Below are 22,159 nucleotides of genomic sequence, written 5' to 3' on the forward strand. Positions count from 1 at the left end.
AACAATTCAAAAATCCTTTATAAATATATTTATTGAATAATACTTCAACAAAATATGAATGTGAGTTCATAAACTGTGAAAAGAAATACAACAATGCAATATTCAGTGTTGACAGCTAGATTTTTTGGTGGACATGTTCCATAAATATTGATGTTAAAGATTTTTTTTTTTTTATGAAGAAATGTTTAGAATTAAGTTCATGAATCCAGATGGATCTCCGTTACAATCCCCAAAGAGGGCACTTTAAGTTGATGATGACTTCTATTGGTAAAAATCTTTATTTATAATTGGATCACTTGTTTATTTTTCAACAATTTTTTTTAGTTATTTTGATATCTTTTTTTCCAAATAGTTCAAGAAAGACCACTACAAATGACCAATATTTTGCTATACAATTTAAAGGCCTCCTGAAATGAGATTTTCTTATTTAAACGGGGATAGCAGGTCCATTCTATGTGTCATACTTGATAATTTCGCGATATTGCCATATTTTTGCTGAAAGGATTTAGTAGAGAAAATCGACGATAAAGTTCGCCACTTTTGGTACTTCCTGAAAAAGCCTCGCCTTTACCGGAAGTCGCAGACGATGACGTCGCAAGTGTGGGGTCTCCTCACATATTCACATTGTTTTTAATGGGAGCCTCCAACAAAAACAGTTATGCGGACCGAGAAATAGACAATTTCCCCATTAATTTGAGCGAGGATAAAAAGTTTGTGTTTGAGGATATTGATAGCGACGGACTAGAAAAAAAAAAAAAAACGAGTTTAAAAAAAAATGCGATAGCATTGGGACGTATTCCGATGTTTTTAGACACATTTACTAGGATAATTCTGGGAAATCCCTTATATTTCTATTGTGTTGCTAGTGTTTTAGTGAGTTTAATATTACCTGATAGTCGGAGGTGTACGTCCACGGGTGTCTTGACGCCAATGTCTCACGGGTGTCGAGGGCAGCTGTACGGACGACACAAACTCAGCTGATATCCAATAAGTGGCGACTTTTTAACCACAATTTTCTCGCCGAAATCTGCTGGTTGACATTCCGTTGTGGTTCATGTCTGCTTGCCCGCGCTCTGATCCATAGTAAAGTTTAAGCTCCGGGAATTTTAAACAAGGAATCACCGTGTGTTTGTGTGGCTGAAGGCTAAAGCTTCCCAACTCCATCTTCCTACTTTGACTTCTCCAATATTAATTGAACAAATTGCAAAAGATTCAGCAACACAGTTCTCCAAAATACTGTGTAATTATGCCGTTAAAGCAGACGGCTTTTAGCTGTGTGTGTGCGCAGCGCTCAGATTTCCTAAAAACCTGTGACGTCCTGCGTACACGTCATCATTACACGACGTCTCCAAGACGAAACTCCAGGGAAATTTAAAATTGTAATTTAGTAAACTAAAAAAGCCTTATTGGCATGTGTTGCAATGTTAATATTTCATCATTGATATATAAACTATCAGACTTCGTGGTGGGTAGTAGTGGGTTTCAGTAGGCCTTTAATAAATCAGAAACTGATGACATAGTGCTGTATTTTACTTCTTTATCTCTTTTTTTCCAACCAAAAAGGCTTTGCTCTAATTAGGGGGTACTTATTTCACAAGGGGTACATCACTGAAAAAAGGTTGAGAACCACTGTGTTAGAGGAAGCGACGGACCACCAATTCAGTGGTGTTCCTACCATCAGATTGTGTAAAACTTTTGCCATTATTTTGATGCAGTTTATTGGATTTAGGGATAGGGAAGGCAGAAATTTATAAAGATGTTCCTTTGATATGATCTATTGCCCTGTTTCCACCAAGCAGTATGGCTCAGTTCACCAATCAGGGCCAGCCTATGGCATAAACACTTATCAGGGGTGTCCAACATACGCCCTGTGGGCTATATCAGGCCCGCGAACAGGTTTAATCCGGCCCGCGGCCTTCAAGATGAGTTTCCTAAGTATAAAAATTAGCTGCAATTTTTGTATCGAAAGAAACTGTGGTTCTAAATGTGTCCACTGGATGTTGCAACGGGGTTAATATTTTTTTGATGCCAGCCTTTCTGACACTCGGTCCATTCCGTAGCATGGAAAATATATACATGGATGCATTCAGTTACTGTGTGGGGGGGGCGGGGGGGGGGGAAATAGCAAGCAGAAATGGATAAAAGAAAGTAAAGTAAGTTGTTCTCCCGGCAAGACTATTTACATTAATGGTGGCCGTGAGCTGTCATCGCGGGAGCAAATGCATGCTGGGGCGCTTGCATTCAGAGAGCAGGCCCTTCACTTCGGTGTTTAGATTTTAGTTGATGACGTGTCTGCGCTGCTGAAGTGTCTACATACAAAAGGATCCCCTGCTGGCCTCAATATGAATTGGACTCTCACATTATTAACTGTATCCGCTCGGCACCGGTCACCTAGATCAGTGGTTCTCAACATTTTTTCAGTGATGTACCCCCTTGTGAACATTTTTTTCATTCAAGTACCCCATAATCAGAGCAAAGCATTTTTGGTTGAAAAAAAGAGATAAAGAAGTAAAATACAGCACTATGTCATCAGTTTCTGATTCATTAAATTGTATAACAGTGCAAAATATTGCTCATTTGTAGTGGTCTTTCTTGAACTGTTTGGAAAAAAAAGATTTAAAAATAACTAAAAACTTGTTGAAAAATAAACAAGTGATTCAATTTTTCAATAAATATATTTATAAAGGATTTTGAATTGTTGCTATTTTAAAAAAAATCTCACATACCTCTTGGCATACCTTCAAGTACCCCCAGGGGTACGCGTACCCCCATTTGAGAACCACTGACCTAAGTTTCTTCTTGTTCCCATGGGGTTGAATTTTTTCTCGCCCTGATGTGGGATCTGAGCGGAGGATGTGGTTGTGGCTTGTGCAGCCCTTTAAGACATTTGTGATTAGGGGTAAAGTGATTGATAGATTGATTGAGATAAATGTTAGTACGTATGTTAAACGATTCTGTCGGGGATACGCCAACGCACTGTAGGTCACTTTTTTATTTGTCATTAAAAGCGTGTTCATGCCCATTTTATGTTGAGCTATTGTCCAGTCATAGTTCTGAAATCCTGAAAATTATCTGTCCGTGGTACATTTATAAACCATCAACCGCTTATCTGAAATCGGGTCGCGGGGACAACAGCTCCAGCAAAGACCCCCAGACTTCCCTCTCCAGAGCAACTTTAGCAAATTTTTTCCTGGGGGATCCCGAAGCGTTCCCAGGCCAGAGAAGAGATGTTATCTCCCCATCTGGTCCTTGGCCCTGGATCTCCTCCCAGTGGGATGTGCAACGAGGACCTCCCTATGGAGACGTTCGTTACCATGAATTGATTAACGTGGACCCCGACTTAAACAAGTTGAAAAACTTATTTGGGTGTTACCATTTAGTGGTCAATTGTACGTAATATGTACTGTACTATGCAATCTACTGAATAAAGTTTCAATCAATCAATCAATCAATCAATCAATCGAGAGGCATCTGCACGATATGCCCGAACCATCTAAACTGGCTCCTTTCCAAGCGAAGGAGCAGCGGCTCTACTCCGGGTTTCTCCTGGGTGACTGATCTTCTCACCCTATCTCCAAGGGAGATGCCAGCCACCCTTCTGAGCAGACTCATTTCGGACGTTTGTATCCGCAATCTTATTCTTTCTGTCATGACCCACACTTCATGATCATAGTTGAGAGTAGGAATGTAGATAGCTCAGTAGACCGAGAGCTTTGCCTTCTGGCTCAGCTCTCTTATAAATGATGACACATTGTATCTATATGCGATTAACCGCGATTAATTTTGAGTTAACTATGAACAAAATAGGATTGATCAAGATTAGATATTTTAATCATTTGATAGTTCTAGTAAAAAAATATAAAACATGTATTTGTGGCAGTATCAGAGAAAGTTAAAATTAAGTTTCACTTTTGCAATGTATCGCACATAATTGTAGTGTGTTGAAGAATCATTGATTAATGTTTGAAACTACCCCCAGCACAGGTAGATTCACTAATAATAATAAATCATAATAATAATCTTAATGAAATTAAACAATGGATGTCCGCTAACTTTTTGCAATTCAACGCCAAATAAACGGAAATGCTGATTATCGGTCCTGCTAGACACCGACCTCTATTTAATAATACAACTCTAACATTTGACAACCAAACAATTAAACAAGGCGACACGGTAAAGAATCTGGGTATTATCTTCGACCCAACTCTCTCCTTTGAGTCACACATTAAAAGCGTTACTAAAACGGCCTTCTTTCATCTCCGTAATATCGCTAAAATTCGCTCCATTCTGTCCACTAAAGACGCTGAGATCATTATCCATGCGTTTGTTACGTCTCGCCTCGATTACTGTAACGTATTATTTCGGGTCTCCCCATGTCTAGCATTAAAAGATTACAGTTGGTACAAAATGGGGCTGCTAGACTTTTGACAAGAACAAGAAAGTTTGATCACATTACGCCTATACTGGCTCACCTGCACTGGCTTCCCGTGCACTTAAGATGTGACTTTAAGGTTTTACTACTTACGTATAAAATACTACACGGTCTAGCTCCATCCTAGCTTGCCGATTGTATCGTACCATATGTCCTGGCAAGAAATCTGCGTTCAAAAGACTCCGGCTTATTAGTGATTCCCAAAGCCAGAAAAAGGTCTGCGGGCTATAGAGCGTTTTCCGTTCGGGTTCCAGTACTCTGGAATGCCCTCCCGGTAACAGTTCGAGATGCCACCTCAGTAGAAGCATTTAAGTCTCACCTTAAAACTCATTTGTATACTCTAGCCTTTAAATAGACTCCCTTTTTAGACCAGTTGATCTGCCGTTTCTTTTCTTTTTCTCCTATGTCCCACTCTCCCTTGTGGAGGGGGTCCGGTCCAATCCGGTGGCCATGTAGTGCTTGCCTGTGTATCGGCTGGGGACATCTCTGCGTTGCTGATCCGCCTCCTCTTGGGATGTTTTCCTGCTGCTCCGCTGTGAACGGGACTCTCGCTGCTGTGTTGGATCCACTTTGGACTGGACTCTCGCAACTGTGTTGGATCCATTATGGATTTAACTTTCTCAGTATCATGTTAGACCCGCTCGACATCCATTGCTTTCGTCCTCTCCAAGGTTCTCATAGTCATCATTGTCACCGACGTCCCACTGGGTATGAGTTTTCCTTGCCCTTATGTGGGCCTACCGAGGATGTCGTAGTGGTTTGTGTTGTGGTTTGTGCAGCCCTTTGAGACACTAGTGATTTAGGGCTATATAAGTAAACGATTGATTGATTGAAAATAACTATAAAAACAATGTATTAGTATGATAATTCTTCAAAGCTTCTTCGCAAATCTTAAGACATTACTAGCTGGGCATGTTAAAACCTTAATAAGGTTGTCTTTTAAAAATCTACTTTTAACTAAATTAAGTCAATAATTAGTTTGTTTGTGCATGTAAACATAGTGTGTGTGTGTATGTGGGGGGGATTACATTAGTTTAGGTTGGGATTGGGGCCCTTGAGAAGCCTAATAGTTATAAATAATTAGTATCGGAGACAAAAACAGGGCTACAAGTTAAATCTAGATTTCAGTTAATTAAACCCAAATCTGATTGGTGTTTCCAATGTGGGCTGTTCCCTCCTTTTCCAACATACTTTGTTTCTGGGCTCTTTTTGATGCGTAGAAATACAATGGTATATACACCTAACAGTTCTGCTTGGTGGAAATAAGGTGTTGATTATTTGTAAACTGGGCTGATATTGTGAGGAGGAGTTTAAGTATCTTTGGGTCTTGTTCACGAGTCAGGGAAAGATGGAGAAGGAAATCAGCCGGAGAATCGGAGCAGTTGGGGCATTATTGCAGTCTCTCTGCCGCACTGTTGTGACGGAACGAGAGCTGAGCAAGAAGACAAAGCTCTCCATCTACCGAGCTATCTACATTCCTTCTCTCACCTAAGGTCATGAAGTGCGGGTCATGACCGATAGAATAAGATCGCAGATACAAGCGGCCGAAATGTGTTTCCTCAGAAGGGTGACAGGCATCTACCTTAGAGATAGGGTGAGAAGTTCAGTCACCCAGGAGAAACTTGGAGTAGAACCGCTGTTCCTTCGCTTTGAAAGGAGCCAGCTTAGGTGGTTCGAGCATCTCGTGCGGATGCCTCACGGGTGTCTCCCTAGGGAGGTTCTCGTTGCACGTCCCACTGGAAGGAGCAGGCCAAGGACCAGATCGGGGGGATTAGAGCTCCTTTCTGGCCTAGGAACGTTTCGGGATCCCCCAGGATGAAGTTGCTAATGTTGCTCTGGAGAGAAAGTCTGGGGGTCTCTGCTGGAGCTGGTGTCCCCGCGACCTGATTCCGAATAAGCGGTTGAAGATGGATGGATGGATGAATGGGCTGATTTTAATGAATGATTAAAAAAATACTTTTATACGTACACTCTGATCATCATCATCGGCCATCATGTGGTCAGCAACAAAACACACTCCGTTCACCGCCTCCTGGACATCATTAGCCCAGTCTGAGTTGCTTCGGGGATGGAAGTCCTCAGTCCAGGCTGAACCACTGGGGAAGCAGTCACCTTGCCTTTCAGGGTGACTCAAGCTCAGAGGAGGGATTATGTTTTTGTGTCCTGTGGTGGAGAAGGCCGAGTCTGAAGACAGCAAGGTAGAAGATGCTTTGTTAAAAACAGTTTTGGTTCCAACTGGGTCATCCCAGTCCAGAATTGTCCTTCCTGCCTGTAGGCGTCGCTGATGTCTTAGTTTCTGACGGCAAGCGTTATTGTGAGGTCGTCTCATGAACAGCAAGGCGGGTAGTTTGACCAGAAAGACCAGCTTGACCCATGGGGGCATGGTGTGAGTGCTAGGGGAGCGGTGGTGGACGTTGAGCACGCACACGCTGGTGATGATAGAGAAGGTTACCAGCACCATGGTGAACATCAGGTACTTCCCGATCAGCGGCACATCTAGAGAGGTCGGGGGAACGATCTTGGAGATCAAGAGCAGGAAGACGGTGAGGGCCAGGAGGACGGAAATGCAAAGAGTCATCTTTTCGCCACAGTCGGACGGCAGGTAGAAGACCAGGATGGCCAGAGAAGTTATGAGCACACACGGGATGATGAGGTTGATGGTGTAGAAAAGAGGCTTCCTCTTGATGATGAAGTCATACGTGAGGTCCACGTAGGTGGAATCCAACGGGTTGACCGTCCGTCGTCCAGGCAGCGCCAAGATGTCCCACTCTCCGCTGGGGGTGAAATCATCCATACTGGCCATGTCCGACTTTAAGATCAGGTCGATCTCGGTGTGGTCGTAGGTCCATGAGCGAAACTTCAGGGTGCAGTTTTGCAGGTCGAAAGGAAAATGCTTGACTTCGATCTTGCATGCACTTTTGTAAATGGCAGGAGGAAGCCAGTTGATGCTGCCGTTGGAGAGGACGATGGCGTTTGTGAAGACCGTCACTTCATAGGTCCCGTCGGCACTGTAGGAATACGGAAGCAAAGATAAAAACAAATACTGTACCACGCTGCCTTGAATATACCTGAAGATGACGGCTCTTATGTTCAATACAATTAAATAATATGCATTTAGACATATAGACATTCGGGCTGTCAAATTATTTAAATTAACTTAAGAGTCTAATATTTGGACACAAATGTAATTTTACTGTCGCAATGTCATAAAAGAAAATGTCTTAAAATGTTTTATTTGAATACACCTCATTTGTTTGCAAAAAAAAAATTGGTAACAGTTTTATCTTAAGTTCCATCTGGGTGTATTTTAAAATGATTTTTTTCCAGCGAGCACGCCAGTCGACGTCTCCTCACTCATCTTTGCACTGACACATGCGCTGACCTGACCACTGACCAAATAACAACCTGCGCCGCCTTTCAGGTAAGCATCCGCGGTTAAAATAAAGGAGTGTGTATGGTCAAAATAAATTGTGTGATTAATCTGCGCATATCAATGATTAATGCGATCATTTTTTGTGATCAATCACATTACTTAACTCGGGGGTTGGCAACCCGCGGCTATTTAGCGCCGGTCTAGTGGCACTCTTGAGCTTTTTCAAGAATGTATGACAAATGCAAAAAAGATGAGGGAAAAATATCATTTTAGCTTAATATGGTTTCTGTAGGAGGACAAAAATAACACAAACCTCACTATTTGTTAGAAATCCCACTGTTTATATTAAACATGCTTCAGTGATTAGAGACTATTTGGCGACTGCCGTTTTGTCCTACTAATCGTGGCGGTCCTTGAACTCACCATAGTTTGTTTACATGTACGACTTTCTAAGATGTGTTTTATGCCACTCCTTTGTTTGTCTCATTTTTTCCACCAAACTTTTAATGTTGTGTGTGAAGGCACAAAGGTGAGCTTTGTTGATGTTATTGACTTGTGTTGAGTGCTAATCAGACATATTTGGTCAGTGCATGACTGCAAGATAATCGATGCTAACATGCTATTTAGGCTACCGGTAGTTGTATGTACATATTGCATCATGATGCCTCGTTTGTTGGTATATTTGAGCCCATTTAATTTCCTTTAAGTCATTTTAATCCAATTTATATTTGCATGTCTCATGACACATTACCTGTATATAATATTGGCTGCATTTCTGAAAGTTGTTTATGTGCCATGTTGTTCCAGACCACAGCAAACGTTACCCAGCTTGCAAAGATTTGATAAATCCACTAGAATAAGACAGCCTGCCGTTTCCTTTAACTTGGATACACACATCTATACCTTTGGCCATTCTAAGCTAGTACTTTCCAGTTATCTCACCCCCTGAGTAGCCTCCATTTTACTAATGTTTTCCAATGTTGTAAAAATATGTAGAATAGATATTACATTTCAACATTTCTGTCAACATAGATTTGCGTCAGCCTGCGACCTATAGTCATGTTGATAGTAGGCTAATATAGCTAATACAGACACTTACATAATGTGTTGTTTTCATTAAAAGGCTTTTAATTTTTTTTTTGCGACTTTACACGGATTTTCTTTGTATTTTTGGTCCAGTATGGCTCTTTCAACATTTTGCGTTGCCGACCCCTGACTTAACTTGTTAATTTTGATATCCCTAAAATATATAAAAGTTGTCAAACAATTAAAACATTTAATCGCGATTAATCACATTTGAACTCATAATAATCACAATTAATCACAGACAGATAGAAGATGCTTTTTATTTTTTACTTGGCATGCCAGATTTTGTATAACTTAAAGATTTTGTATCCCATACCACTTGCATTCAAAGGAGTGGACGTTAACTTCCGTGGTTAGATGTCATCTTACCACATTAATAACAAAATGTGTATTGATACGCTCACGCTTAGATTGTCAAAAATGTTTGGTAATGTCACCTCAGCTGTGATATTTACTAACTTTGACAGCCCAATTATACAATATATCTAAGCTGCTGCATGGCTGATTGATGACTCTGCCTCATTGATCTCTATTACCATAAAACAGGAATCATAAATCTCTGGACCCTAAGCGTAAGTCGACCCTTCTATTTCAGGCTTTAATGGACCCGTACAATACTTTGCCATTCGCACAGTGACATTTGTTCTCTGCCTTGAGTCCTGAGCCACTTACTTGTTGTACAGGACAATATCAGGCAGCCAGATGTGTCTGGAGGGGATACGCAGCTTGTTGATACCTTCGTACTTGGCAGGGTCCCATGCTAGCCTGTAATCCACCCAGTGCTGCAGAGGTAGAGCGAGTAAGTCAAGCTGACACACTCATTTTTTTTTTTTTTCCAGTTGACACAGGTCATCAACGGCGTAGAATAGTGCAGTGCACGGTGCAATTGTGTGGTTCAAGGATGTTCATCACACTTACTTGAGTGAGCCAGACGTTCGTGGTCATGATCTGTTCTCTTTCATTCTGGAAATGAATACGAAATGAAAGCAAGTCGTGATCATTTGCACCATTAAGTAATGCTGATTTTGCCTGTGCAGTCCAATGGGATGTTTTAAAATCCTTGGCGTTTCACACACAACTAGACGAACAAGACTACCGTATTTTCCGGACTATAAGGCGCACTTAAAATCCTCTTTTTTCTTTCTCAAAACTCGACAGTGCGCCTTATTACCACTTATTCTGGCTTTGCTTACCGACCTCAAAGCCATTTTATTTGGTAAATTGTGTAATGATAAGTGTGACCAGTAGATGGCAGTCAAACATAAGAGATGCGTGTAGACTGCACTATGATGGCAACATGACTCAAGTAAACAACACAAAATATAGAACATTCCACTCGGCGCTCAATATATCAAAATATTTTAGTACGACTCTGGTAAGCTATGAAGCCGCACCGCTTGATGGATTGTTGGCGCATTAAACATACGAGTATTATTATAGTGTTTGTATAAGTTAGGACATACTATTTGGCTTTTTGTGTCTCAATATTATGCAAAATAAACTTTTCTTACCTTCTGGTACCTGCTGATCTGTATTTGGGATCTGCATAAATCCTGAAAAATTGCACGCATCCACATTTGTAGACCGTGCCGACCCGTAGTCGATAAACTTCTTCTTTTTCTCTAACTTCTTGTTATGTGACATTCATCCTCTGCTGTGGCCATTTTGTAATATAAAGTAGTATAAAGTTCTTACTTATATCTGTCAGTAACTTTGCCATGAAAGTGCTAAAACATACCGGTGGAGTGAGTTTACATTATTCACCCAAGGAACTTTAGTTATTAGAGAGTTCCTGTCAGACGTTTTTTCAGGGGACACATTTCCGGTAGTATTGTTGTTTCCGGATTAGGAGATGCTGCTCTGTTATTGATTTAAGTAAAGTGTGAATGTCAGTAAAACAGTTAGCTCCATATTTTGACACTTTTTGCACTCCCGTCCTTGCACGCTACACCGCTACAACAAAGATGACGGGGCAAAGACGCTGTCGGAGGTGAGCCACGTATATACTGTATCACCACCCTCAAAACAGCGCATCCGGAATCGACTGTCAGAAAGCGCCTTGAAAATGATCTGTAAAATATAATCTATGCAACATTTTGACCAAAGAACCACCATTACATGTTATGTAGACCACAAGGAAGTGTTTTCCATTTGGAAAAAAATTAATACAAACCCTGTTTCCATTTGTTTTCCAATTGTGTTGGATGCGAAATACAATGTCTTGCAAATCATTTTCAACCCACATTCAGTTGAATATGCTATAAAGACAACATATGTTATGTTATTGCATCAAAAACAGACATCAGTGTGTAAAGGATATCACCACATGGGCTCAAGAACACTTCATGAAACCACTGTCAGTAACTACAGTTGGTCGCTACATCTGTAAGTGCAAGTTAAAACTCTACTATGCAAAGCCAAAGCTATTTATCAAACACCGCCGGCTTTGCTGGGCCCGAGCTCATCTATGATGGACTGATGCAAAGTGGAAAAGTGCTCTATGGTCTGACGAGTCCACATTTCAAATTATGTTTGGAAACAGAGGACGTGGTGTCCTCCAGAACAAAGAGGAAAATAACCATCCGGATTGATATAGGCGCAAAGTTCAAAAGCCAGCATGTGTGATGGTATGGGGGTGTATTAGTGCCCAAGACATGGGTAACTTACACATCTGTGAAGGCACCATTAATGCTGAATGGTCCACACAGGTTTTAGAGCAACATATGTTGTCATCCAAGCAACGTTATCATGGACGCCCCTGCTTATTTCAGCAAGACAATGCCAAGCCACGTGTAACAACAGCGTGGCTTCGTATCAATCAATCAATCAATGTTTATTTATACAGCCCCAAATCACAAATGTCTCAAAGGACTGCACAAATCATTACGACTACAACATCCTCGGAAGAACCCACAAAAGGGCAAGGAAAACTCACACCCAGTGGGCAGGGAGAATTCACATCCAGTGGGACGCCAGTGACAATGCTGACTATGAGAAACCTTGGAGAGGACCTCAGATGTGGGCAACCCCCCCCCCCCTCTAGGGGACCGAAAGCAATGGATGTCGAGCAGGTCAATCATGATACTGTGAAAGTTCAATCCATAGTGGCTCCAACACAGCCGCGAGAGTTCAGTTCAAGCGGATCCAAGACAGCAGCGAGAGTCCCGTCCACAGGAAACCATCTCAAGCGGAGGCGGATCAGCAGCATAGAGATGTCCCCAACCGATACACAGGCGAGCGGTCCATCCTGGGTCTCGACTCTGGACAGCCAGTACTTCATCCATGGTCATCGTACCGGACCCCCTCCTTGTGGAGGGGGGGACATAGGAGAAAGAAAAGAAGCGGCAGATCAACTGGTCTAAAAAGGAGGTCTATTTAAAGGCTAGAGTATACAGATGAGTTTTAAGGTGAGACTTAAATGCTTCTACTGAGGTAGCATCTCGAACTGTTACCGGGAGGGCATTCCAGAGTACTGGAGCCCGAACAGAAAATGCTCTATAGCCCGCAGACTTTTTTTGGGCTCTAGGAATCACTAATAAGCCGGAGTCTTTTGAACGCAGATTTCTTGCCGGGCCATATGGTACAATACAATCGGCAAAATAGGCTGGAGCTAGACCGTGTAGTATTTTATATGTAATTAGTAAAACCTTAAAGTCACATCTTAAGTGCACAGGAAGCCAGTGCAGGTGAGCCAGTACAGGCGTAATATGATCAAACTTTCTTGTTCTTGTAAAAAAAGAGTGCGGGTACTTTCCTGGCCCGCCTGCTGTTCAGACCTGTCTCCCATCGAGAAATGTGTGGCGCGTTATGAAGCGTAAAATACGACAGCGGGGACCCCAGACTGTTGAACGACAGAAGCTCTACATAAAACAAGAATGGGAAAAAATTTCACTTTCAAAGCTTCAACAATTAGTTTCCTCAGTTCCCAAACGTTTATTGAGTGTTGTTAAAAGAAAAGGTGATGTAACACAGTGGTGAACATGCCCTTTCCCAACTACTTTGGCACGTGTTGCAGCCATGAAATTCTAAGTTAATTATTATTTGCAAAAAAAAAAAAAAAAAGTTTATGAGTTTGAACATCAAATATGTTGTCTTTTTAGTGCATTAATTTGCATATGGGTTGAAAAGGATTTGCAAATCATTGTATTCCGTTTATATTTACATCTAACACAATTTCCCAACTCATATGGAAACGGGGTTTGTAATAATATGACTCCTTAAAGGTGCCCTATAATCAGGCGCGCCAGATATATGAAAAATGATTGAAAATAGACCATTCATGTGCAGGACGCCTTATAATCCGGTGCGCCCTATGGTCCGGAAAATACGGTAGATGTGTTCCACAATGTATCCCACCATCCATGTACACACCACACTGATGAGTTGTGCTAGCGACACCCGCAGCTTCACGGTGACCCTTTCTGTCCTGTTGACGGCCGGCCGTATGAGTGGATTGTAGCGATTTTTGTCCAGCAGCCAGTTTATGAGGCGCTCCTCAGAGTCTGCACTGCCACAACCTGGACACACAAATTGGTTAAAAAGGCTTGATTTATTGATTGATTGACACTTTTATTAGTAGCTTGCACAGTACAGTACATATTCCGTACAATTGACCACCAAATGGTAACACCCGAATAAGTTTTTCAACCACGTTAATCAATTCATGGCTGATTATTATTAATGTATATCAGTGGCAGGCTTTCCTACCTTGGCCTTCAGTGATGTCTTACTGAGTCCAAATTCAATAAATACCTCCAAAAATACAATCCTTTATGTCGCCACATGTCCACGGCTTGAAAAATACTATACAGAAACATGCTTGCGCACTGCCGGGCAATGAATCACCTACTTCTTTTCAAAAGTGTACAAAATGGGCCATTTTTGGCACATTTAAAAATCAAAAAATGTGGTACTATCAAAACAAAAATAATTGTAAAAAACATACTGAATGGGGAAAAATATGTTTGAACTCACTATTTAGGCACAGCGTGGCGCAGTGGTAGAGTGGCCGTGCGCAACCCGAGGGTCCTTGGTTCAATCCTCACCTAGTACCAACCTCTTCATGTCCTTTGTGTCCTGAGCAAGACACTTCACCCTTGCTCCTGATGGTTGCTGGTTAGCGCCTTGCATGGCAGCTCCCTCCATCAGTGTGTGAATGTGTGTGTGAATGGGTAAATGTGGAAGTAGTGTCAAAGCGCTTTGAGTACCTTGAAGGTTGAAAAGCGCTATACAAGTACAACCCATTTATCATTTATTTATTTATTTATAACGGCCATTTGATGCCATAAAAGCCTTTAGTACGATTCATAGTTGGTTGATTCGAGTGGAAGTGGAAGCCAAACCATTTCACCACCAGAACAGCTTAACTAGTTTCCGGGGTCGGCCGACCTCGTCTCACAAGATCTAGTTTCTCTTTAAATATCCTTCTTGAAAATAGCCTTGCAAGTATATATCTATTACTTACTCAACGTTTTGCTCTGCTTATTTGTTGGTTAAAAAAGGGGAGTACCGCTGATTTCTCCGCTGGCCGGGTAGGGCTGCGATGCCTTTTTCTGCTTTCGTAACTCACCACTTGTATCCAATCACAGTCACGTTCAACATAAGGCCACCTAGATGGACTACTGTCAACAACTCGTGATATGATCGGCTATCGCAATTGTCTGTTAGCTGAATGTCCGCCGTTCGTTTACAAAGCACATCCGCCGCTAATGTTGATTCAGAAGGCCTCCGGCAGGATTCGTACAACGCTGACAACGAGCTAGCTGAATTCTGATTGGATAAAAGCTCTAACTAACTTAAAAACAATAACAGTTGTATACTTTTATATATTTATGAAAAGTAAATAAAAAATGAAATGAACTTTCATTAATTTATGATCATGATTTATGGTAGGCCACCAGAAAAGGCCTTGCTGGCTCTGACGTCACACCACTGCTGTATGTGTAACGCGGGTGGTTTGGCCCCCTGCATTTATCCCATTCTGCACAGAGACACTAACCCTGATCGTCGAGTAGGCTGACCACCGGGCCCAAAGCCACACTGTCTGGTCCCCATTACATATGTGTGTAACGAGTATGTAATTTATTAAAACAAGTATAACATTGTGTCTTTGGGGCAGGAGTGGGCAAACTTTTTGGCTCGGGGGCCACAGCTTTTAAAAGTTGACGGTCAGGCTAAGCGAGCACAATTATTTTGACCTGGGGGCCAAATTTAGAGAGAGAAAAAATGTGTCTGGGAGCCGGTAGATCTATTTTAAGGAACACTAATACAAAAACTCACAAAAATGTTTGAATGCTAAAAATGTTATGACAGACCACCTGAAAAAAGGGAATGGAATTTTACTTTTTTTATTACTGAATGAGACACCCACAATGTACATGAAAATAAAGAATGTGGGTTTTACAATATTAACTATGAACGATAAAACACTTAATATTGACAACATATGTACGTCACCCCACCTCTTGAACGACGTTTTACAATCAAGCGAAACACAAAAAAAATTAACCAAACACAAATAAAAACAATTTAAAAATGCCTGTGTTATCAGCGCCAACATTTCCACTTCTTCGCATTACAATACCCTCTTAAAGCCCAAGCTGTTTGTTTACATACTTTTTTAATTTCTCTTTGCTATTTGGGCTTATTGGACCCTAATTAGAATTAAAAACTAAGAATCATCTTTTGATACGATGTACTTAGTCCATAAGTACAAAACATGTACTTCATGTTTAGTGACATGCTAATTATTATTTTTACACTTTTTTTTTCTCCAAATTCCATTGTATGTTATACTCTTCTGTCACCACCAGATGGCAGTATAAGTGTCCACATAAGCGGCCATTAGACCCCAATTCAGTAGTGTACACAATTTTGGAAATAAGAGCTAAAAGGTGCTGTCCACGCATGTGGCCACCTAAGCCTGTAATAGTATTTTTATATACTATTACTGTCATGATCAAACATGACATGTTTGGGCTCTATTTATTTTCCTGTGTTTCCACTATTATTTCCTGTTCGACACTCCTATTTTGTTGTGTCTAGTTCATGTTTGTCATCGTATGTTTTACCTTCACGCTTGTTTGATGAAGTTTAAAGTGCACCTGTTTTCTATTGTTGATGATGCTTGTATTTAGTTCAGTTTGATCCTTTGCTTGGTTATTTGCTTTGCTTTTTGAGCGTTATGCTTATCTAAGCCCATTTGCCCTTTGTGAACTTGCCTGCTGCACATCTTTGTTTTTGGTCTTCTTGCACTTTGCCTGCCATCTCTGCATCTTGGGCGTCCAGAGCAATGACAAGAAAGAATGTAATTAGCCGGACCCTGCTTTATTACATTATATTTTATGTTTTTTTTTTTTATTATTAAGTTCAAGGTTTTTTCTTTATTCTTCTTCAATCATTTATTATTTTGTCTCTTTACATAGTTTTGTTCTCATACCATCACGACTTTTTTCAAGCAATGGGTCCAATTTAATCTATTTTTTTTTTTATCTTTAAAATATGCTACTTTATTCTTGTGATAATATATGCTTACTTGTATATTACAAATTCAATCTTATATTTTAATGATTTTATTCTTGTAGGATTTTTTTTTTTCATTGTCCATGTCATTGCCCCAAATACGTCTTTGTAGTACAAAAGCCTCACCCACCCGTTGAATTTTGCACTGGCGTAACTGTGCGTTCTTTCACACAGTATCCAGCAATCAAGGGCCGTATTTATCAAGCGTCTTACACTTAAGTCCTGAGAATTTGCAAAAGTTAGTTCTACTCTCAAACTTAAGAATAAAAGTTATTTATCAACTTTCTTAAGTCTAAGAATCACTCCTACTCCCCACGATATTTAAGAGACCTTCAAAGGTGTCTTAACTGGTTAAGAGTTGCCAGCGGGGGATGGCACTGAGGCGAGAGAGACGTGCGCGAACGTTCAGGGAGCGGAAGGATATGTATATTTATATTCATAACAATATTTATAAAAATATTCAACGATATAAAACATATCAAAAATAGTTCAAATATTCCACAACTAGAAAATTCAGTTGGAAAATTTGCATGGACTGTTTTTGTATTGTGAGGCTTTTCAATCTAAGGTTGAATACAGACTTCTTCTAGGCCAGGGGTAGGGAACCTATGGCTCTAGAGACAGATGTGGCTCTTTTGATGACTGCATCTGGCTCTCGGACAAATCTGAGCTGACATTGCTTAACACGATAAGTAATGCATAATTCCACTTGTAATCAGTGTTAAAAATATTGTTAAAAATATATAACATTCTCGTGCATTTTTAATCCATCCATCCGTTTTCTACCGCACCTGTTCAAGAAGTTGCGTTAATGGTAAGAAGTAATTTATTTATTATTGGTTAGAGTGGGGCTTGCCCTCCTGGGGGTTCTTCAGACCCCCAAGCACTGACATGAGAGCCTGTTTCAGGGTTACAATGTTTTTATTTTTCAATAAGTCTCTCAGTTGCTTTCCAGCAATTGTCTTTTTCTCTTTCGTTCTCACTCGCACTCTGGCTCCAGCCCCAACCCTGTCTCTCCTCCTGGCCGCTGCTTATAAACAGAGCGACATGTGATTAGATAACAAGGCCAGGTGGGCCATCCACGCACCTGTCGCTGATTTCGAGGCCGGTCCTGGCAACACCCCGCTTCGCTGCAGGCCCGCAGGCCACACCCCTTCCACAGTTAGCTTCAGAAAAACAATGGTATTACAAAGAATAAGAGACCTATTATACTCTAGAAATGTTGGTCCTACTTAAAAATGCACGCGTTTAGTTGTGTTCAGTGTTGAAAAAAATATTATATGGCTCTTACGGAAATACATTTAAAAATATTTGGATTCTGGGCTCTCTCAGCCAAAAAGGTTCCCGACCCCTGTTCTAGGCACTGACATTTTAAGAGTTAAACGCACATGTTACGTGTGTTAAGTGCACGAATAAAGTGTGTAAATATATAAGTCTGTACAATAAGTGCATTAATCAAGTGCAGAAGTTATGTGTAAATACATAAGTGTGTAAAATAAGTCCACTAACAAAATGCACAAGTTATGTACACTTGTATAAATGTGTAAAATAGGTGCACCAATAAAGAGCACAGGTTAAAGTGCACAATAATAACTGTGTACAATAAGTGCATTAATAAATTGCAGAAGTCATATGCACATATATAAGTATGTAAAATAAGTGAACAAGTTGTGTGCTCATATATACAGTAAGTGTGTAAAATAGGTGCACACGTGTGCTCACACATGAGCGACAAGTAAGTGCAAAAGTCGTGTGTTCATATAGGAGTGCAACATTAGTGCAAAAGTTGTGCGCTCATGTATAAGTATGTAAAAAAAGTGCACAAATGAGTGCTAAAAATCCTCGCTCTGATATTTTTAGGATAAGTTAGGAACTCTATGAGAGGATTCTCAGAATCTTTCATTTAGTTATGGATTATTTTGTAGTCTATTGTCAAAATATACACTCCCATTGTCCACTTAAATATTTCTAAGATATTTCTTTATTCCTAGACAAGGGATTCCCTTCCGTGATTGGTCATTTTTATGGACACAGAAATGACGTCACCTAAAATTCCGTTTACGGCACATAGTAATGTCGTGTGTGAGTAAGACGCTTGATAACTAACTTTTAAGTGCAGCTTTCAGCGAAAAATGTCTTTACTCATAAGGCAACTCTTAGCTGACTTCTTAGGAGTAATTCTAAAAAGCTTGATAAATACGGCCCCAGATCTTTTGAAGTCACAAATTAAGTTACTGTTGGAAAGCAACACTTTCCTTCAACACAACAGGATTAAAAAAGTCAGAAAATTGCCGGGTCGACTTTGCCTTCTCATTTAGTGTTGGTGTCGTTTATACAGAACTGTGAGGCAGACATAAGCTACAAAAAGCCACATTTACAGGTTGTGTGATAGGGGCAATTAGCTCAGTGCTTTGATTACCTCGAAGGCCGAAATAAACCTATTTCCTATTGATAAACACTCTTAACTGATGGTCCTGTTCATGCAGAATTGCCTCTGTGGACAGGAGAACTTTAAAAAGTCATCAAGTCTGACCTTTTGGGTGCAAGTTATGGCTTGACGCACCAATGCCTACAATAGCTTAAAGACTTGCGAACTTTGTAATGGTTTTCTTGTACTTCGGAGTCACGCTGCAAGTCATTAGCGGGCACAAACACTCCTGCAGTTTATTAGTGACTGAGGAAGGAGTCTGTCTAATGGGTCCAACTCGTCCTTGTTTGCCTTCTAGCTGGGATGCCACCCATGAGCAGTGTTGGTAAACAGATGGTGTGTTGTTAAAGCCCACAGGGAGTCGTCGTCAAAAACTATATGACCTGCTGTGGGTGTTTTTTGTGGAAAAGTGTTGACTGAAAGTGAGGTCAGGCGTGTTCATATGACGATGGAATGTACGCTACTGTGCTCTTGATAAGGTCGCACTGTGATGTTTAATGGAAGGAGAGTATATTGTATTGTACCATATGTCCCGGCAAGAAATCTGCGTTCAAAGGACTCCGGCTTGTTAGTGATTCCCAAAGCCCAAAAAAAGTCTGCGGGCTATAGAGCGTTTTCCGTTCGGGCTCCAGTACTCTGGAATGCCCTCCCGGTAACAGTTCGAGATGCCACCTCAGTAGAAGCATTTAAGTCTCACCTTAAAACTCATTTGTATACTCTAGCCTTTAAATGGACTCCCTTTTTAGACCAGTTGATCTGCCGTTTCTTTTCTTTTTCTTCTATGTCCCACTCTCCCTTGTGGAGGGGGTCCGGTCCGATCCGGTGGCCATGTACTGCTTGCCTGTGTATCGGCTGGGGACATCTCTGCGATGCTGATCCGCCTCCGCTTGGGATGGTTTCCTGCTGGCTCCGCTGTGAACGGGACTCTCGCTGCTGTGTTGGATCCGCTTTGGACTGGACTCTCGCGACTGTGTTGGATCCATTGTGGATTGAACTTTCACAGTATCATGTTAGACCCGCTCGACATCCATTGCTTTCCTCCTCTCTAAGGTTCTCATAGTCATCATTGTCACCGACATCCCACTGGGTCATTATTGTCACCGATGTCCCACTGGGTGTGAGTTTTCCTTGCCCTTATGTGGGCCTACCGAGGATGTCGTGGTGGTTTGTGCAGCCCTTTGAGACACTAGTGATTTAGGGCTATATAAGTAAACATTGATTGATTGATATATGAGTCTTATTTTTGTTCCTGTTTGCAAACTTTAAAGGCCTACTGAAACTCATTACTACTGACCACACAGTCTGATAGTTTATATATCAATGATGAAATATTAAAGGGGAACATTATCACCAAACCGATGCAAGCGTCAATATATACCTTGATGTTGCAGAAAAAAGACCATGTATTTTTTTAACCGATTCAATTTCTTCTTCAATTTCGTTTTCTTATCTGCCTCCATACTCCGACCATCTGTTTCAATACATGCGTAATCTGTTGAATCGCTTAAGCCGCTGAAATCCGAGCTAATGTCGCTATATCTTGCTGTGGTAACCTCCATGTTGTTTGTACTGGCAGCCCTGTATAACGTCACAGGGAAATGGATAGTGGTTTCGAAGATAGCGAAAATAAGGCACTTTAAAGCTTTATTTAGGGATATTCCGGGACCGGTAAAATTTGGAAAAAAAAAATTCAAAAAATACAACAAGCCACTGGGAACTGATTTTTTGTGTTTTTAACCCTTTTGAAATTGTGATAATTATCCTCTTTAATATTGCAACACATGCCAATACGGCCTTTTTAGTTTACTAAATTGCAATTTTAAATTTACCGCGAAGTGTCCTAAAATGTCGCGGTATGATGACATTTTAGGACGTCTCGGGTTGTAGTAAACATTTCCCAGCCCGATCCAAGCTATAAATAGTCAAATCAAATCAACTTTATTTAAAAAGCACATTTAAAATGTACCACAGGGGTAGCCAAAGTGCTTTACAATGGGCAGGTTAAAAGATAATATGAGGACCAAGCAAACACAACACAAACAGAACATGATAAAAAAATAAATAAATAAAACATTAAAACAGGTTCACAGCAGGTGTATAATGGGGCGCCATTGCAGGATGGATATCACTCAGTGTTAAAAGCCAAGGAATAAAAGTATGTTTTTAAGAGAGATTTAAAAACAGGAAGAGAGGAAGCTTGTCTAACACTCAGAGGCAGGTCGTTCCAGAGCTTGGAAGCAGCAGCGGCAAAAGTTCTGTCACCTCTAAGCTTCAGCCTTGTGTCAGGGACCGTCAGTAGCAGCTGATCTTAGGGATCGAGTGGGGCAGTAAGGCTGAAGGAGGTCTAAAAGATATGTTGGCGCGAGGTTGTTTAGACATTTAAAAACAAATAGAAGGAGTTTGAAATTGATTCGATAACGCACAGGGAGCCAGTGAAGGGACGCTAATATAGGAGTGATGTGCTCACGTCTGCGGGTCTGTGTTGAACGAGCAGCAGAGTTCTGCACGAGCTGCAGGCGGGCGAGGGAGAACTGGCTAATGCCAACATACAGGGCATTGCAGTAGTCCAAACTATTCGAGATAAAGGCGTGAATTAATTTCTCGAGATCATGTCCTGACAGAAGCGGTTTCACTTTCGCTATTTGCCGTTTTTGATAAAAGCTTTTTTGAACGACGCTGCTGATTTGTTTTTCCAATTTAAAATCTGAGTCGAACTTTACCCTCAGGTTTAAAGTCTGCTAAAATTGCATAATTACACAGTATTCTGGACATCTGTGTTGCTGAATATTTTGAAATTTGTTCAATTAATAAAGGAGAAGTCAAAGTAAAAAGATGGAGGTGGGAAGCTTTAGCCTTTAGCCACACAAACACACGGTGTTTCCTTATTTAAAATTCCCAAAGGTGAAGCTTTACTATGGAACAGAGCGGTCAAGCAAACATGGATCTCGACCACAAGTCAACCGGCAGGTTTCGCTGAAAAATTTGTGGTAATACGTCGGCTCTTACCGTAGTTATGAGCGGAGCTCACGTCCTCCTGCAGCTGCGGACTATAACCTCCTCCCACCAGAGACACTGGCGGTCACCACACCCGTGGCCACACCCCTCCGACTTTCAGGTACTATATAATCTCACTAAAACACTAGTAACACAACAGGCAGATAAGGTATTTTCCAGAATCATCCAAGTAAATGTGTCTAATAACATCTTAATCGCTCTCACTGCCCTCGCCTTTTTTTTTTTTTCTAACCCTTCACTCTCAATATCCTCATCCACAAATCTTTCATCCTCGCTCAAATTAATGGGGAAATTGTTGCTTTCT

The 22,159-nt window shown here is 41.0% G+C and overlaps 1 protein-coding gene across 1 annotated transcript in view; it reads right to left on the reverse strand.

Moving 5' to 3' along the window:
- Positions 1 to 22,159, reverse strand: part of chrnb4 (cholinergic receptor, nicotinic, beta 4 (neuronal)) — a 28,727-nt gene that overhangs the window by 1,089 nt on the left and 5,479 nt on the right. Inside the window, exons 2-5 of the mRNA XM_061877804.1 lie at positions 13,263 to 13,408; positions 9,810 to 9,854; positions 9,564 to 9,673; positions 6,402 to 7,440 (exon numbers count right to left, since the gene is read on the reverse strand). Of these exons, the coding sequence (XP_061733788.1) occupies positions 6,402 to 7,440; positions 9,564 to 9,673; positions 9,810 to 9,854; positions 13,263 to 13,408 (1,340 nt within the window). The remainder of the gene's footprint in view (positions 1 to 6,401; positions 7,441 to 9,563; positions 9,674 to 9,809; positions 9,855 to 13,262; positions 13,409 to 22,159) is intronic.

Source organism: Nerophis ophidion, linkage group LG02, assembly GCF_033978795.1.
Source record: "Nerophis ophidion isolate RoL-2023_Sa linkage group LG02, RoL_Noph_v1.0, whole genome shotgun sequence".
Lineage (NCBI taxonomy): Eukaryota > Metazoa > Chordata > Actinopteri > Syngnathiformes > Syngnathidae > Nerophis > Nerophis ophidion.